The sequence below is a fragment of the Pseudopodoces humilis genome, chromosome 7 (assembly GCF_049639895.1).
Source record: "Pseudopodoces humilis isolate 2021_Gansu_Grassland_sample_001 chromosome 7, ASM4963989v1, whole genome shotgun sequence".
NCBI classification, from domain to species: Eukaryota; Metazoa; Chordata; class Aves; order Passeriformes; family Paridae; genus Pseudopodoces; species Pseudopodoces humilis.
In genome coordinates this window covers 14061780-14075894 of record NC_142206.1, presented here as the reverse complement: position 1 = coordinate 14075894, position 14115 = coordinate 14061780, and the positions used below count along the sequence as shown (strand labels likewise).

General features: G+C 37.3%; 1 protein-coding gene across 1 annotated transcript in view; it reads right to left on the bottom strand.

Moving 5' to 3' along the window:
- OTOG (otogelin) overlaps positions 1–14115 on the bottom strand; it is a 96237-nt gene that overhangs the window by 67261 nt on the left and 14861 nt on the right. The window contains exons 12-20 of the mRNA XM_088057510.1: positions 13446–13571; positions 12131–12239; positions 11231–11277; positions 10609–10754; positions 6083–6215; positions 4921–5098; positions 3021–3145; positions 1891–2103; positions 141–306 (exon numbers count right to left, since the gene is read on the bottom strand). Coding sequence (XP_087913636.1) covers positions 141–306; positions 1891–2103; positions 3021–3145; positions 4921–5098; positions 6083–6215; positions 10609–10754; positions 11231–11277; positions 12131–12239; positions 13446–13571 — 1243 coding nt within the window. The remainder of the gene's footprint in view (positions 1–140; positions 307–1890; positions 2104–3020; positions 3146–4920; positions 5099–6082; positions 6216–10608; positions 10755–11230; positions 11278–12130; positions 12240–13445; positions 13572–14115) is intronic.

Sequence of the window (14115 nt, the reverse complement as noted above, 5' to 3'; positions counted from 1 at the left end):
TCTGTATAATTCTAAGAGACCCTGTCAAGTTTACAGATGTGTATCATCCACAAGGGTTACAAGTTAATTAGCTTTCCACTCTGACTTGCAAATGTGGTGGTCAGAAACAGCATGACTATCAGAACTGCAACTTTACCCACCTCTGCAGGCATCGCTCAGTCCTGGTATCCAAATACATTCCAGAGGGACAAGCACAGCCTTCAACACAATCACTGCTGCATTTCTCTGGCACAGACAGTGCTTGGCAGGTTCTGCCACAGGTAGATACACAAGTACTGTACTCCTTTGTGTCTTCACATGAAAGAGCTGTCCAAACGAAACAAATCTCTCAAATTACGGTGCAAGAGACTCAAGTACCTCCCAACAGCTTTCTGATAAACATCTCCATTCTTTCGTTCCCAATCACATTAAATTCCACTAAAATTGCTACCTTGGCACTATGCTGTGTAAACTACACAGATGTAAATCCACAGTAATAACAAGTGCAATGAGTCTCAGCAGTTAATCCAGATTTACACTGTGGAAACCAAACAGCTGAAGCTTTTCTGCCTCTAACTCCGAAAATACTTATCATTTGTGCATGGGCTTTTGGAAATGCATAGCACCTTATAAAAAAACTTTAAAAAAACTCTTTAAAAAAAACACATGTACTTTGCAGATGTTGCACAACACCATATTAAATTTTCTTTTTTATATATATGTCTGTCTCTTATAAAGCGCTACTAAAAAAGACTGAAGCTCTTGAAATACCAACAGATTCACCTATTTTAAATGCTACAAGCATGACTTTTTAAATATACTATAAGAAAACTATACTTGTTTCCAGAAAATCAAATCAAATCAAATGGCTTGAATGACTCATTCAATCATAAGTGGACAGAGCCATTTATGCAATAATAAATACAAACAAGGCAGTCTTGTCAGATATACATACAGATACTCCAGCTTGAGATGCTTAAGCTGGACCAACTTAATCCTCCTTATCATGCATTACAACATGGATAATTACATGATGTGATGAAACCCATTAAATGTTAAGCTCTTGAATGTTCCTTAGAAAAGATTTTCAGACTTGTTAATAGAGCCAGACATCAGAAGTATCAGTTTCAGGTTGTTTTATAGCGCTGACAATTATATGCTTTTTAAAAAATGTATGTGAGAGCCAAACATGTCCTATCAATATCTTTCGCATCACTAAAAATGAATATAAACTCAAAAATTTACTATTATCCTTTGCTTGTGAGGCTTTATGGAGTGGATAACACATGTCACCTGTATCTATAAATATACATATATTCTATATTTTTCTATTAATTTTAAACTAAGTAACAACAATACCAAGTTTCAACACTTTCCTGAGCACTTTGTGTATTTCAGTGTCACTGACAGTAAGAGAATAAACTAAGAGATTGTCAGACAGCAAAAGTTGACAGTAATCCAACTAAAACTGCTGAATACCATAATTTTTCATCTCATTCATTTAAAGAATTAGATAAACCTAGCATCTACAAGGAAAAGAAATCTATGCAGTTCATGAATAATATCTATATGGTATGAGTTATGCAATGCCATATAATAAGGACAGACGTATTTTGAATTCTGTACACATTCGAAGCCCTCCAACTACTTAAAAAAATATTTGCAATGCTTCATAAATCAAGGAGCTACAGAAAGTAAACTATAAAGGAAGAATACTCTAAAAACACTGGTACAAATTCTGTCTTGACAGAAAATTCTTTAAAAAAAGAACCTTGTCCTGTGCGCAAAAGGTCACACTAGAACTAATCCTTTTCTCATTTAAAAGATTGTATCGATTTAATTTTATTTTTTGATTGTCTCTAAAGTCCTCAGGCAGTAATTATTTAAGTCTAGAAGTGAAAGGAAACTCACCACAGTCCGGGACAGCTCCTCTGAAATCTACTACAACTCCAAACTTTCGGCAATGATGAGCATAATGGGCCAGAGCAGAGCATAAACAAGTCTGTCCACATTTGCAAGTGTCTCTTCTGCACTGCTCAAAATAGGGAACAGGACTCAAATAGGGGTAGCATGGAGCAAAAAGATCTTTCGTAAGGATGCTACAAGCTTCCGCTGCATAAGAGGCTACACAAATAACAGATTAAAAACCGTTTCAGTGATGGAGCTCAAAAAGACTTGGAACAAAAAGTGTCTTCTATACAATGCAGCCAACCATGGTTATATACTGTTGCCACATAAATCTTTTTATCTTTGATGTCTATACAGCTGTACAGAAAAACTAACATTCATGTCCCAATCTGTTACCTAGAATGCAGCTTTTTAGCACTGAACGTTGTAAAAATGCTCAAAAGACAGGAAATGTTGCAGCAGGAGACACGACAATTCCCTAGCACTGATAAAATTACTGGGGAAACTTTCATATTCTACCTCTATCTTTACAAATGTTTAGTGTCCAATACAAGAAGTGGTAGGAACTGTGAAATAGATGTAACTACATCTACAAAGTTCATCATTATTAAAGGATGACTTAGTGAGCATCAGTGGTCCTCATGGCATCAGCCACCTGTGTGCTATCTCAACTGGACCCTTTCAGCTAAATCTATAGGCTGGCAGTGCGTAAGCATCTTTCTCCTTACTCAGTCTCTTCCATAGTAGACAACTAAATCAAGTATTTAGTTTTTTTCAGCATTCTCAGGAATGAATATTGCAATAGTTTTGAGTCACCATCTTAACTAGCAGCATCACCAATATAAGACCTTGTACCAAAATTTAATGTATGTCTAACTTGACACAGTGTAACTGCAAACCAGAAATAAAAATTATGTATTTCAAATGCTTCTGCAAGTATTACAAAATCATCAGACAATACACAATGTGATTTTTTAAGGGATTGAACTCAGGTGCCTCTACACTACCCCTAGGTACTAATTCCTTTAATGGGTAGGACTGGTTATTACTGTACCTGATCCAACCAGGAAAATGGGCACAGATGTTCTAAGCAGAAATGCATTTGTCAATAAGAATTTTCCCTCACTGCCCACCTGCCTGCAGATGAACATCACACGGATCCATCTGTGAACTGTCATGCACAAGAATGCATGCCGATGAAGTTTTCCATGCGTTTCCAAACAGCTCTGGAGTGCTTTCTGTTACTCCAGCTGGAGATCTTTTACAAAACAGAAGTCAGTCAGGAAAAGTACAGTGAATTTGAAGAATGGTCTCAGTTCTTACACCCTCTGATTCAAGCTCTTCTTTCACTATTCCATATTCTCATTCACCTGCCCATAAAACTGCAATTTTAAGTTTCAGGACTCCTTTTTTTCATAGGTAGAGGCCCAGAAACAAAAGAGATGCCCTCTACAGACTTTTTAAGGAAGAAAATATCAAAATAGACCAAATTCCACTTTTATAAGAGAGAAGGGAGCATCACTGTCCTGATAGTTTCAGCTCCCTTATCTGTCCTTTTGGTTCCTTAGTGATATCCAACCCGTTTTTCATCTCTCCTCTTTACTCCTAATAAACAGGAGTATATTTACTCCTAATATACTTTCCTGTCTGTTGCTGACTTCCTAGGCTCTTTATTCCTTGCAGGAAAGAGAAAAGAAACCCAAGCTTCCAGAAATATAACTGCAAGAGCAATTGAACAGGTATCTCTGAGGCCTAGGTAATAGAAGCTGAACAATAAAGACTTTGATCAAAATAACCAAGGCACAGTAATGTTGTACAGAGAGAATGATCAGAACTGTGCATTTAAATATGGAGTGTTATACTTGAGGGAAAAGACTGCATTAGGCACACAGTCAGGAGTATTGCCACTGGTAAAGCAGCAGGGACAGAAGGCAGTGCAGAAGACACCACTGCCTATGGCAAGTCTCCCAAACATGCTGCGGATCAGGTTGTTTGCATACGTATCAAGGTGCCTTGATACCAAATCTCTGTCATGTCTCAGAACAATTTCTAAGACCTCAGGTCTAAGGGCATTTTTTTACAAATATCAACTATTGTGCAGCTTCTCATCTGTGCGAGAGGAATCCAAAGGCTGTTGTCAAAAATACACTACAAAACTACCTGTCAAACAGAGAAATATTTTAAGAAGTTTTATATAAATAGTGTCTCTTCATTAAGATGCTGTCTATGTGTTTCCTAGTCTCATTATAAATAATAGTCTGCTAATACTTTTTAATCTGTAATATAGAAACTGTTCAAAATTCCACTGGTATATTTTTAAATGGGAACTATAATGAAAATATTTTCCATTTTTCAATTAGTTTTGAGTTAGAAAAATTCCAGCTGTTCCGAGAACACAAAATTCTTCTATTATTTCCCTTTTTTATCCTGTTGTGTCCTAAACTTGTGTTCTCCCAGCACCGTTAGGCTACTCTAATCCACTGGAAGCTAATTTGTTCTTCAGTGTCTGTGAGAAATATGTTGCAAGCTGGGAAAACAGCAGCTTTGACTATGGAGCTCTGACCACCTCTCCCTGCATCACAATGAAGGGAAGCTCAGGCAGCAGCCAGTTCCTTTTGCTGGTCTGCAGGCACCAAACAATGAAGGCTCTGTCAAAGACAGTAGATTAGGGCTTACAGGAGAAAATAGGAGCTGGAAAGAGATAGACTACTGCAGAGAGGCAGAAAGTTCTTTACATAGGCCACTCTGCATTTTGGACAGCATTTTTTCTGGTAAAATAGCCCTTGTGCATTGTATGTATTTCACCAGATTTTTATATTGAATATTTTGAGTGAAACCTGGCTTGATATCCTGTAGCTGAAGCTACAGATTTTCTGTTAGCAAACTGAACCCTACTATCTATCTCACTAATGAAAAACTTCAAAATACATTAGTCTTGGTATCTATCCTTTCAGCTTCAGTACACACTTGATCTACCACTCTAGCTATGGATATTCATATACTGGCAGATAGAAATCTTGCAGCTCTGCATACAAAAAATCATCCTCTGTGTTTCCATTGAAGGTTCCACACAGGCCCACAGTGTCGTCCTTCCAGCGCTCATCCACTTGAAGGTAAAGCCTCAGTCCTGCTCTGTCGTAGAGGATCTGTAATCCAATCTGTGTCTTTACTTGCAGAAATACAGAGGAAAGTTTCCGTATTTCAAATAACTCTGGGGAGTAAAAACAGAGCTTGTTGAAAGGCAAAGGAAACCTGCTTGAAATTTACGTTTTGTTTCTTGCCATTTCACTGGTGTTGGTTGATATCACATTTTTGTAAGGTTTTTTCCTGTTAAGGACGTATTTTCCTCTAAACGTGATTCTCATTAAAGGTTATACGGATTCAATCTTTATGAACAAAACAAAAAAATTGTGAGACTCACCACACTTTTTAAAATGCACTGAGAGTTCACTGAAATATCCACAGAGGTAAACTAAATGAAATCAATGTAAAAATACAAACATTGCAGACCAATTTTTTGTAGACAAACTCATCCTAAAACCAGGAACATGATTCCTATGTTAAAACCTCTTTTGTGAAATTCTCAAAGAGCCAAGGCCTTGCAGACATCAAATGTACTAATTATTTGCATATAAAACTCTCATTAAAGACAACACTAAACCTCACATTCAAATATTCCTATGCAGAATGCTAGACACCTTCACACCTTCAGGACAGAGAGGTTTAAAAAACTCAAAGCAAAAACAAACAAAATAAATTTCTGGTCTGAAAATCTGTAGCTCATCTCTAAGGACCAGTAGGGTTCTTTCTGCTTAAATTTATGTGAGTTGCTCACAAAAATGGAAGAATAAATTATTCTATTCAAGAATCAGAGGAAAGAATTTCCCCTCAGGCAAGAACTAAAAAGCCTTGGAAATGTGAGGGATGGCGTTTGGACTTGTTATAATAAACAAAACCTTAAAGTAAGAGACAACTAGCCTGATGCAGCCACTGCACAACTCCTACCATTAGAGTAAAAACTACATCAAAAGTTAATTTGTAAAGCATTTCATATGAAATAACAACGTTGGCACTAAAATATGTCTTTTAACTTCAGTATATTAGCAATGTTGACAGTGTCACAACACGCATAAATGTCATTGAAACATCACTCTAGTGTTTGATAAGAGTTATATGCTTATGTATTACTCCTTACCATCTGCATAAGGGAGGTTAATTTTGTACTGGTCATAGATCAAAACATCTCCTGAATGAGTCAGAGTCACTTGCCTCTTGGGGTCCTGCTTAAGAATAAGGCTGACAGATTGGATACATGATCCATCCTGGTTCTGCAAGTGAGAGCAAAGCAAACAAGAAAAGTTATACTTAGTGTGGATTGAAAATTTTAAGACATACCCCCTGCTTCTTAGCAGAGTGCACCTATGAAACATGCAACTTTGCAGCTAAGAAAAACCAGTATTTTGAACGATTTTCCACATGTGTTTAATAATAGCATTTAACCTCCTATGCAAATACAGTGTAGAAGTGAGATTTGGAAAGAGAAATTTAAACAATTCTCACATAGCTTAGTACCAAGACACACACAATTCATGAGACACCCTGATTAAAGACCTGCTGAGGCTGAACTGATGCTCACTAACAATGCTGCACTATCTACAGAGCAGTGCACCAAACTCCAGATTTGTACTTCAAAGTGTTCTGATATAACAGATTCTTTTAAAGCATATAAAACATATACCAGAACATACACAGACACGTCTGAAATCACTTGGTCAAAAAGCAGTCTAGGCTTCCCTGCAGAAAATTCCACATTGATTGGATCTGGACATGTGCTGCAGAAGAGGAATAACCACCAGAGTTGTTGGAGGCTGCATTCTTCAGCCTCACCGCCTCCAGTGAAGGCATGGATAATGATGAAACAGTAAAGTTTTAAGCATCTTCAGTGCTGAAAAAGCCACTGAAAAAATATAGTCAAGATAACTTTTGGACAGTTGCACAAACATCAAAATTATGTAGTGAATAGCATCATTCATGGTGTAAAAGAGACCAGAATGTTCAGCTCAAATACTTACATTTTATCAACTCTTTCTGATTTTCACTGGTACTTGTCTAATACAGGGCAAGTGTTGTCCTGCTTGTTGAAAACCATTCCTAGAGCTACAAGGATCTCTGGACAGTACCATGTGGCTCTGACAGATGCTGAACTAGCTGCAGAGCAGGTCATGTGTCAGCTCTTCTAACACCATGGACTCAAAGTACACACAGTGGTGTGTGAAGATAAAGAACTACATGCAGAATTTCCCTGTCTCTAGATAATAATGCAACAGTGATCTTACACCAGCAGAGGAAATGATAAAATGAAACTTGAAAATAGGAAATCATAAAAATAACTGGAGGTATTTCATCAGCTCAACCAGCTCTCCTGGAGTGACACTGAAGACAGACGTCTGCCTTGTGAAGCCATGTGCTCGCACCTTATCTTGCTGTCTTGCCTCTTTACTAAGAAATTAGGTTTATGTGCATTTCATTCAGCAATAATGGCTACATATTGACAATACTGTATGTCTTTTAAAAAGCTGAAAATAAAAAAATGGCAGGTGGCATAAAGAGCAGAGGAGAACCAAGAAATCAATCCTCCATAGTATATGTACACAGTATTGACAAAAGCTTTATTATTCCTTCAGGCTTAAACTGAGGGAGAAATTCTGCCTGACAATTGTTCTCTGTTCCAATAGACTGTTTCTTTCACGGCACTGCCCCTGCCAGCTTTTGGCAGGTGTTTTCACAGGAATGGCCATTTCTCTCACTAGACACTTTAAAAAAAATCTATACTCAGAAGACCTTCTCATCATAAAAACTACACAGCCAGTGAGGCTGTCACCTGAAACTCAGATAAGGTTAAGCTGTGCTGATCACTTGACTGGTTCTCCTTCCAGAAAGTGCTTAAACAAAATTTCACATCGTTTTGAAATAACTTGTTGCCTGATGACTGTTTATGTCACCAGCTCTAAGGCTCAGGATGACTGGATTCTTTGTGATTCAAAAAGCTAAAATCTCCCCAGGTATTTTCTTTCCAAATTTTCTAGTCTGCCTGAATGAGATGGGAGTGATAAGGCTGTTTTAAAGAAGCACATAAAATCTCAAACCATCAAGAAATATGAGACTCCACATTACAAATCTTTTAGCTTCCCATTTCAATCCATTAATTTTAATAAATAGGAAAAAAAGATAATGGAGGGCGCCTGGGGAACTGAAAAGCAGGTCTTCTGCCAAGTGGTACCAGCTGGTTGATAATTAGACACTTGAATAGCTGCACTGAAGCCCCACATTCTTGCACTATAGTACAAAAACTCTTCTCACTACCCCCTTACCACCTGTATACTGACAATTAAATTAGCAGCACGTAGCCCTAGGACATATCCCATAATGCTCTGATTACCCACCTGATTGTTAACATCCAGAACGCTTTACTCAGACCTCCGTAAAGTCTATACTTGTTAGGGACTGCCCAGGTGACCTTTGTCAAAAGCTAGGTGAAGCACGAAGCCCCACATGCAGTAAAAGCCAAGAGAATCTGGGGGTTTTTTCACCTACAAACCACCTGGACACAGACACATTACGCAAAGTCACTAAGGCTGACGAAGAATGCAAGAGTAACTGAAAGGCACTTTGCAACCTCACCAGCAAGGCAGAAAGCCAACTAGTTTGGTTATCACTTTCCCCAACAAAAATTAACCACGGCAGCTAAACCAAAAAGCACAATTCTGTCTGTTTTGTACACAGAGAGAAGTGGTCCTAACACAAGGGAATGAGGCACACACACATACTCTGCCCATTAGCACAGCAGATATTTGCTCTATTTATTGATGGGCTTTTCAACAGGTCAGGCTGCAAGGTACCTTGCTGTGAGCTTCTGCAAGAAGTCATTGTGGCCTCAACTCCCCTTTGATAAAAAAAAGCTGTGTAGACACTTTCTTTGGGGATTTCTTTTGCTCTTCCTCCATGATATAGCCCAGCTATACTATACACAACCACCTTTCTCAAGCTTCTTGAACCTTGCAAAATTCTGAGACTGACACTGACTGAATAGATGCATGCCTATGCTTACGTTTTGCTCACAGCTATTCTTTTTATTTTTTTTTCTCATTGAGATGATACTAATTTAATCAATTCCTCAGGATTCCAAGTTTAGTACAGAATGAAGCCAGGCTAGTTTGCTAAAATTAAACCAAGCTAACTACATCTTGAAACAACCTCAACCTTCCTATAAATTGGAAATACTAGCAGGATCACAAGAATAATGCACATAGAGGTTAAAGCCTAGAAGTTTTTAAAACATGCACGTCCTTGCCAACATTTCATTTCCCAGCCCTCACTGTAACACCTCTATCTCAAAGAGCAAAAGGCTGTTAGAGTGTTATACAACAATTTTATTTGCTACCCAGGAATTCACTTTTTCAACAGTGGTAACTTCTAGCCCCGTCACATATCTCACCTGGTATCCTGATACGATTCTCCTAGGAACCATAGAAGAGGCATTTATTTGTGGATCATCAAGTTTTAAAATATATTTGGCCTCCATCCAGTTAAGCTATTTTTCTTACCTCCCAACTTCTACCACTGAGATGAGGGGACTCAGTCTCCTATCTCTTACCTGGATTGCAAATAAATAATTTCTACTACAATAAACTTGTCACTGCAACTCCATTCTAACTTTCTACTTAAGTCTTTTCTGCCATCCAGAGAAGTGGGTTAAAATGCAAAAATAGAAAATGACTACTGAAGTACACCTTTAGAAAGTGTAGCATGACAACTTATATAACTAATTCATTTCCCCAAGGAAATCTCAAGTGTATGAACAGTAGAAGCTGCAAGGAGTGATTTCAATGATTAATGTAAAATGACTTTTAGCATCATACATTTATTTAGAACACAAAAGAAAGCTAATGTAGCTACCTCCACAGAAGTACAAAGCAATGGCACTAAATCAGATTTTATGTGAATTACGTAATAATGTGGGCCTAACATATATAGATGGTCTAGAATTGCAGCGAAGTCATATTTAAGGCTATATATGCTTCAAATGCCTTACAGTTGCTTCTAAATTAAAATTATTACAGAAGACCATTGGAGACAGAACATAAGTCTGGCCAAGACACAAACAATTTCTCCTGCTGCGAGTCCAGCAGCTTGGTAATCCTGATTTTAATATAAATGTGGGCCAAATCCTGCCCTTAACACGCACATTTAGAAATCAGTGAGAAAAGCCTGATTCCAGAAGACAGCTAAGCTCAGTCACCTGCACGTCCCATGCCAAGTATGTATTTTCAAGATCCATTCTATCTTGACATAACTTCCTGAAAATCATAAGCCCTATTAAGACTGTGAAAAAAATGAAATTCTGTAGTCAAAAACCTTGCCAGTGTTCCATACCTCACATATAGTTTTATAATACATGCTCAGAAATGCACATACAAAATAAAGGAAAGAATGGGTCTTGGACATAAGGCAGACAAAATATTTAGTGATACCTGTGCACAGCATCACAAACTTTGAAGTATAAAATAGGATCACCCTTAGAATCACCTTTAATAGCACCCTTAGTATCAGCTATACACATGCACAGGCTTGGAGCTTGCTTTTCTTCTTACATGCTTTTTTTCCCTCTCAATTAATAAACCCTTCAGGATATAAACGTTACAAGAAGGCTGCAAGTCCTACCTGTCCACAAGGAGCATTTTGCAAGGATATGGTGAACATTCCAGATGTGCGGCTCTTTGCCAGAATATACTGGCAGGTGGCTTGGAAAGTGTATTTGCGTCCATCAAAGGTCATGAAGTGAGTGTCTCCTGAAACTGAGCATTCAGCTGAAAAACATAAGAAATAATGCACGTAAATATGTCATAAAGAGAGTGTACTCTCCACAGCTATTGCTGCTGTAGAGCTCATATACTTTGATACATTCTATAACTTATAAAGTTGCATTTATATCACAACCAGGTATTAGGAACACAGGAACTGATACTTTTCCTTGCTTTTGTCATGGAGCTTCTAGCTGATGCCAGGCCAGGATACCTGAACAGCTCCTCCCCAGGAGGAGGCAATAATATCTGTCATCCTTGTATTATGGGTATTTGATTTGTGGCTCTTAAAATTGATTTTCAGAAACATTAACACATTTAACTGATAAGCCAGGCCATTTTAATATTTAATCTACTGAGTGTGTAGATTGAAATAAAAATGCAAATCACACAATGAAATGTCATAGTAATATCCAGAAGTAATATTTACTGAAGTAAGAATTGAGTTATCAAACAGTTAAGTATTTGAGACTTTCACCTACCTGGACATGTAAAATTTGTACAGATCCACTTTCCTCCAATGCAGGTACTGAAATCAAAACAAAGATTTCATATTTTATTCAGTGAATTATACACAGCTGCGCCTCAGTTGTTCTTCCTGGATTCTTTCTCTATGGAATGAGCACCAAGTGTCTTGAGTCTTATAAAAGGTTACAACAGAGTCTGTACAACACTGTCTTTAGAATGGCTGGAAGCCTGTCGTGAGGACATGATCATGTGAAATTTCATCCATGCATCCAGTGTCACTATCATTTCTTTTTATCTCCTTAATAACCATTAGAAAATCTAAGGATTAATAACGCTGAGGAGAATAAACACAAGTAATTTGAATCTTATGACTTTTAAAGATTGAATTGGTGGGAATTGAAGAATTGGTGGGAGGGGAAAAAAGTTGCACATCTGCAAACTCATAGATTTTCTTCAGTTTAGGTGATCCAATAAAAGGCACTCTCTTCCTACAAATTTTTATTTCCAATTTATAAAATTAATTCAGAAATTCCAAAGCAGCAGCTTAATGTCACAATTACATTAGGCTCTTTATGTCCAAGTGACACAATAAAAGCAGGAGATAAAGTCAGCATAGTTCTCCTGTTAAGATTTCGAATTCTAGATTTTTATTTTTAAGGGAGAGTTTAAAGTGAAAAAAAGCACTAAATATTACAGCATTCTCTGCAGTATTTGTCATTTTCTCTTCTTCCACATTAATAGCTTAATCATTTATCTATTCCTTAATTGCAAAATGTATACAGAGTAACAATTTTTTATGTAGGAACAGTGAGTATTTATCAAGTTTATCTAATTTCTGAAATAGGCCTTGAATAAGCTGTTTTTTATGATCATTAAAGGATTTGGTTCACAGTGTAGTAAGAAAAATTACTCACCAGTTATTACATTCTTCGTAAACCACAGAACCCATTTCAAAAAAACTTCCATGGTAGTCACAAGGACAGTCCATAGGCTTGACACACAATTCATTTTCATAAATTAAGCCTAGAAGAAATAAAAAAACCAAGAAAAAAAGTGGCATATTCATGACAATGCCTGACAGAGAATTAACAGTTATATGCAAGAAGACCGATGTTCTTGGATTTATTATCATACATAAATGGTCATTTATGTATGATAATAAATCTCTACTCTATTTGCTAGTCATTTTAACCAAAAGAAGTGTATTTTAACTATATTAAATAAATTATATTATAGGGACCAATTCACTAAATTTCTTGAGATACAGTAAACATAGTGCAAGTAACAAATATTTAATTACTGGGTAAAAGGAAGAGGAAACCCCACACACAAAATAACAAAACCAAACATAGAAGCCAGGCTGCTTTGAGTACCTTTGGCTTATTTTTTAACACATTTACAAATCTTTGCCCCTATGGTCCTCATTTTACTGGTTTGTGGGGTTTTTTTGCCTTTTTTTTTCCTTATTACTATAATTATTATTATACTTTTCTGACCAGAGGACCAGAATTAAAAAAGGCCTTACCAAACCATAAAAAGCATAATTTATGACAAGTATGATTAAACTTATAAATAATCAGGGTATATATGAGGCAAGACTTGAAGATCCATGGCATAACTTTCTCTGTCCTCTTTTAGACAGAATTCTGTACTCAACAGAAGCCAATAACTAGGGGAAAGCTGGATATCAGATCTATTTTGGTGATGAAGGCAAAGTTTTGCTACAGACCACACTGCTAAATACCTCACTTGCCAGAATCATACAACAGTCTACAAACCTCACTACCAAAACCTGTTTCTGGCCATGGGAATGAGTTTTATTTATTACATGGTTCTGAGCTTTTCTAAGCACCCTAGCTAGGAAAAAGACATAGGACAAAAAAACCCGAAACCACCAAAATAATTCTCCCTCTACCAACAAAAACCAATCAGCAACCACCACAATCACGAGGATCCCTGCTCTGCAACAACATAGCAAACCCTGTTTTTCACTGAAATTGTGTAGCTAGAATGTGGATCTGAGCTGAAACCTATTCCTACTTTTTATAGGAAGGAAAAGGCTCTTGTCAATAAGGAAAACAGGGTTAGATACCCACGCTGCTGGCAATCAGTTAATAAAGAGCTCCTGATTTTAATCTAGACAGGTCATAGAGGGATGTAAATAAACTTGGGGAGAAACAATCTGAATGGTGTGTGGAGTCAGGTATGTATCTGAGAAGCCAAACTCACCCTCTGGGCAGTAGCAGCCATCAATGCAGTGAAGCTCACTGCCAATGCACTGTGAGTGCTGATGACACGAAACGGGACAGCAGTTGATACATTCACTGTAGGTCAAGGGGTCAGCACAGGTAATGACTGAAATACAGAAACAGAAATGAAAAGGTGTGGAGCTACTGTCACAGGACTTACATGGATGGCACATTGTTTCTTTCAGGTGTGCATTTTCTGGCATGTCAGTTCTCTATCTGTTCTCTAGATAAACAGCGTGTAAAACAATGGCTTCCCTAACACACACAGAATTCATACATATTTATATATTCCCATTCTCTCCATTAAAGGTGCATTAAGAAGGAATAATCTTAAATTGTACTTTCTCACAGAGCTGTTTAGATTCTCAGACCATCATCAGAAGCAGTCAGGATACCCATTAACAGAGATTTTTTGTAACCACAGTGGAAATCCTCTGTCATGGACGACAAAGCAGTTTTGGTCCTGTGTTCCAGGCAGGTGAACAAATTAGATAACCTCTTTCAAACTTACATTATGTGACTTGAAAGATGAAGTCTTATGCAAGTGCAAAAGTGCAATTTAAGTTTATTTTTAACACTCGAGACACACATTTTACATATCACAAAGCCATGAAGACTTTGGCAATATTTGAAAGAGTAGCTCTGTGAAA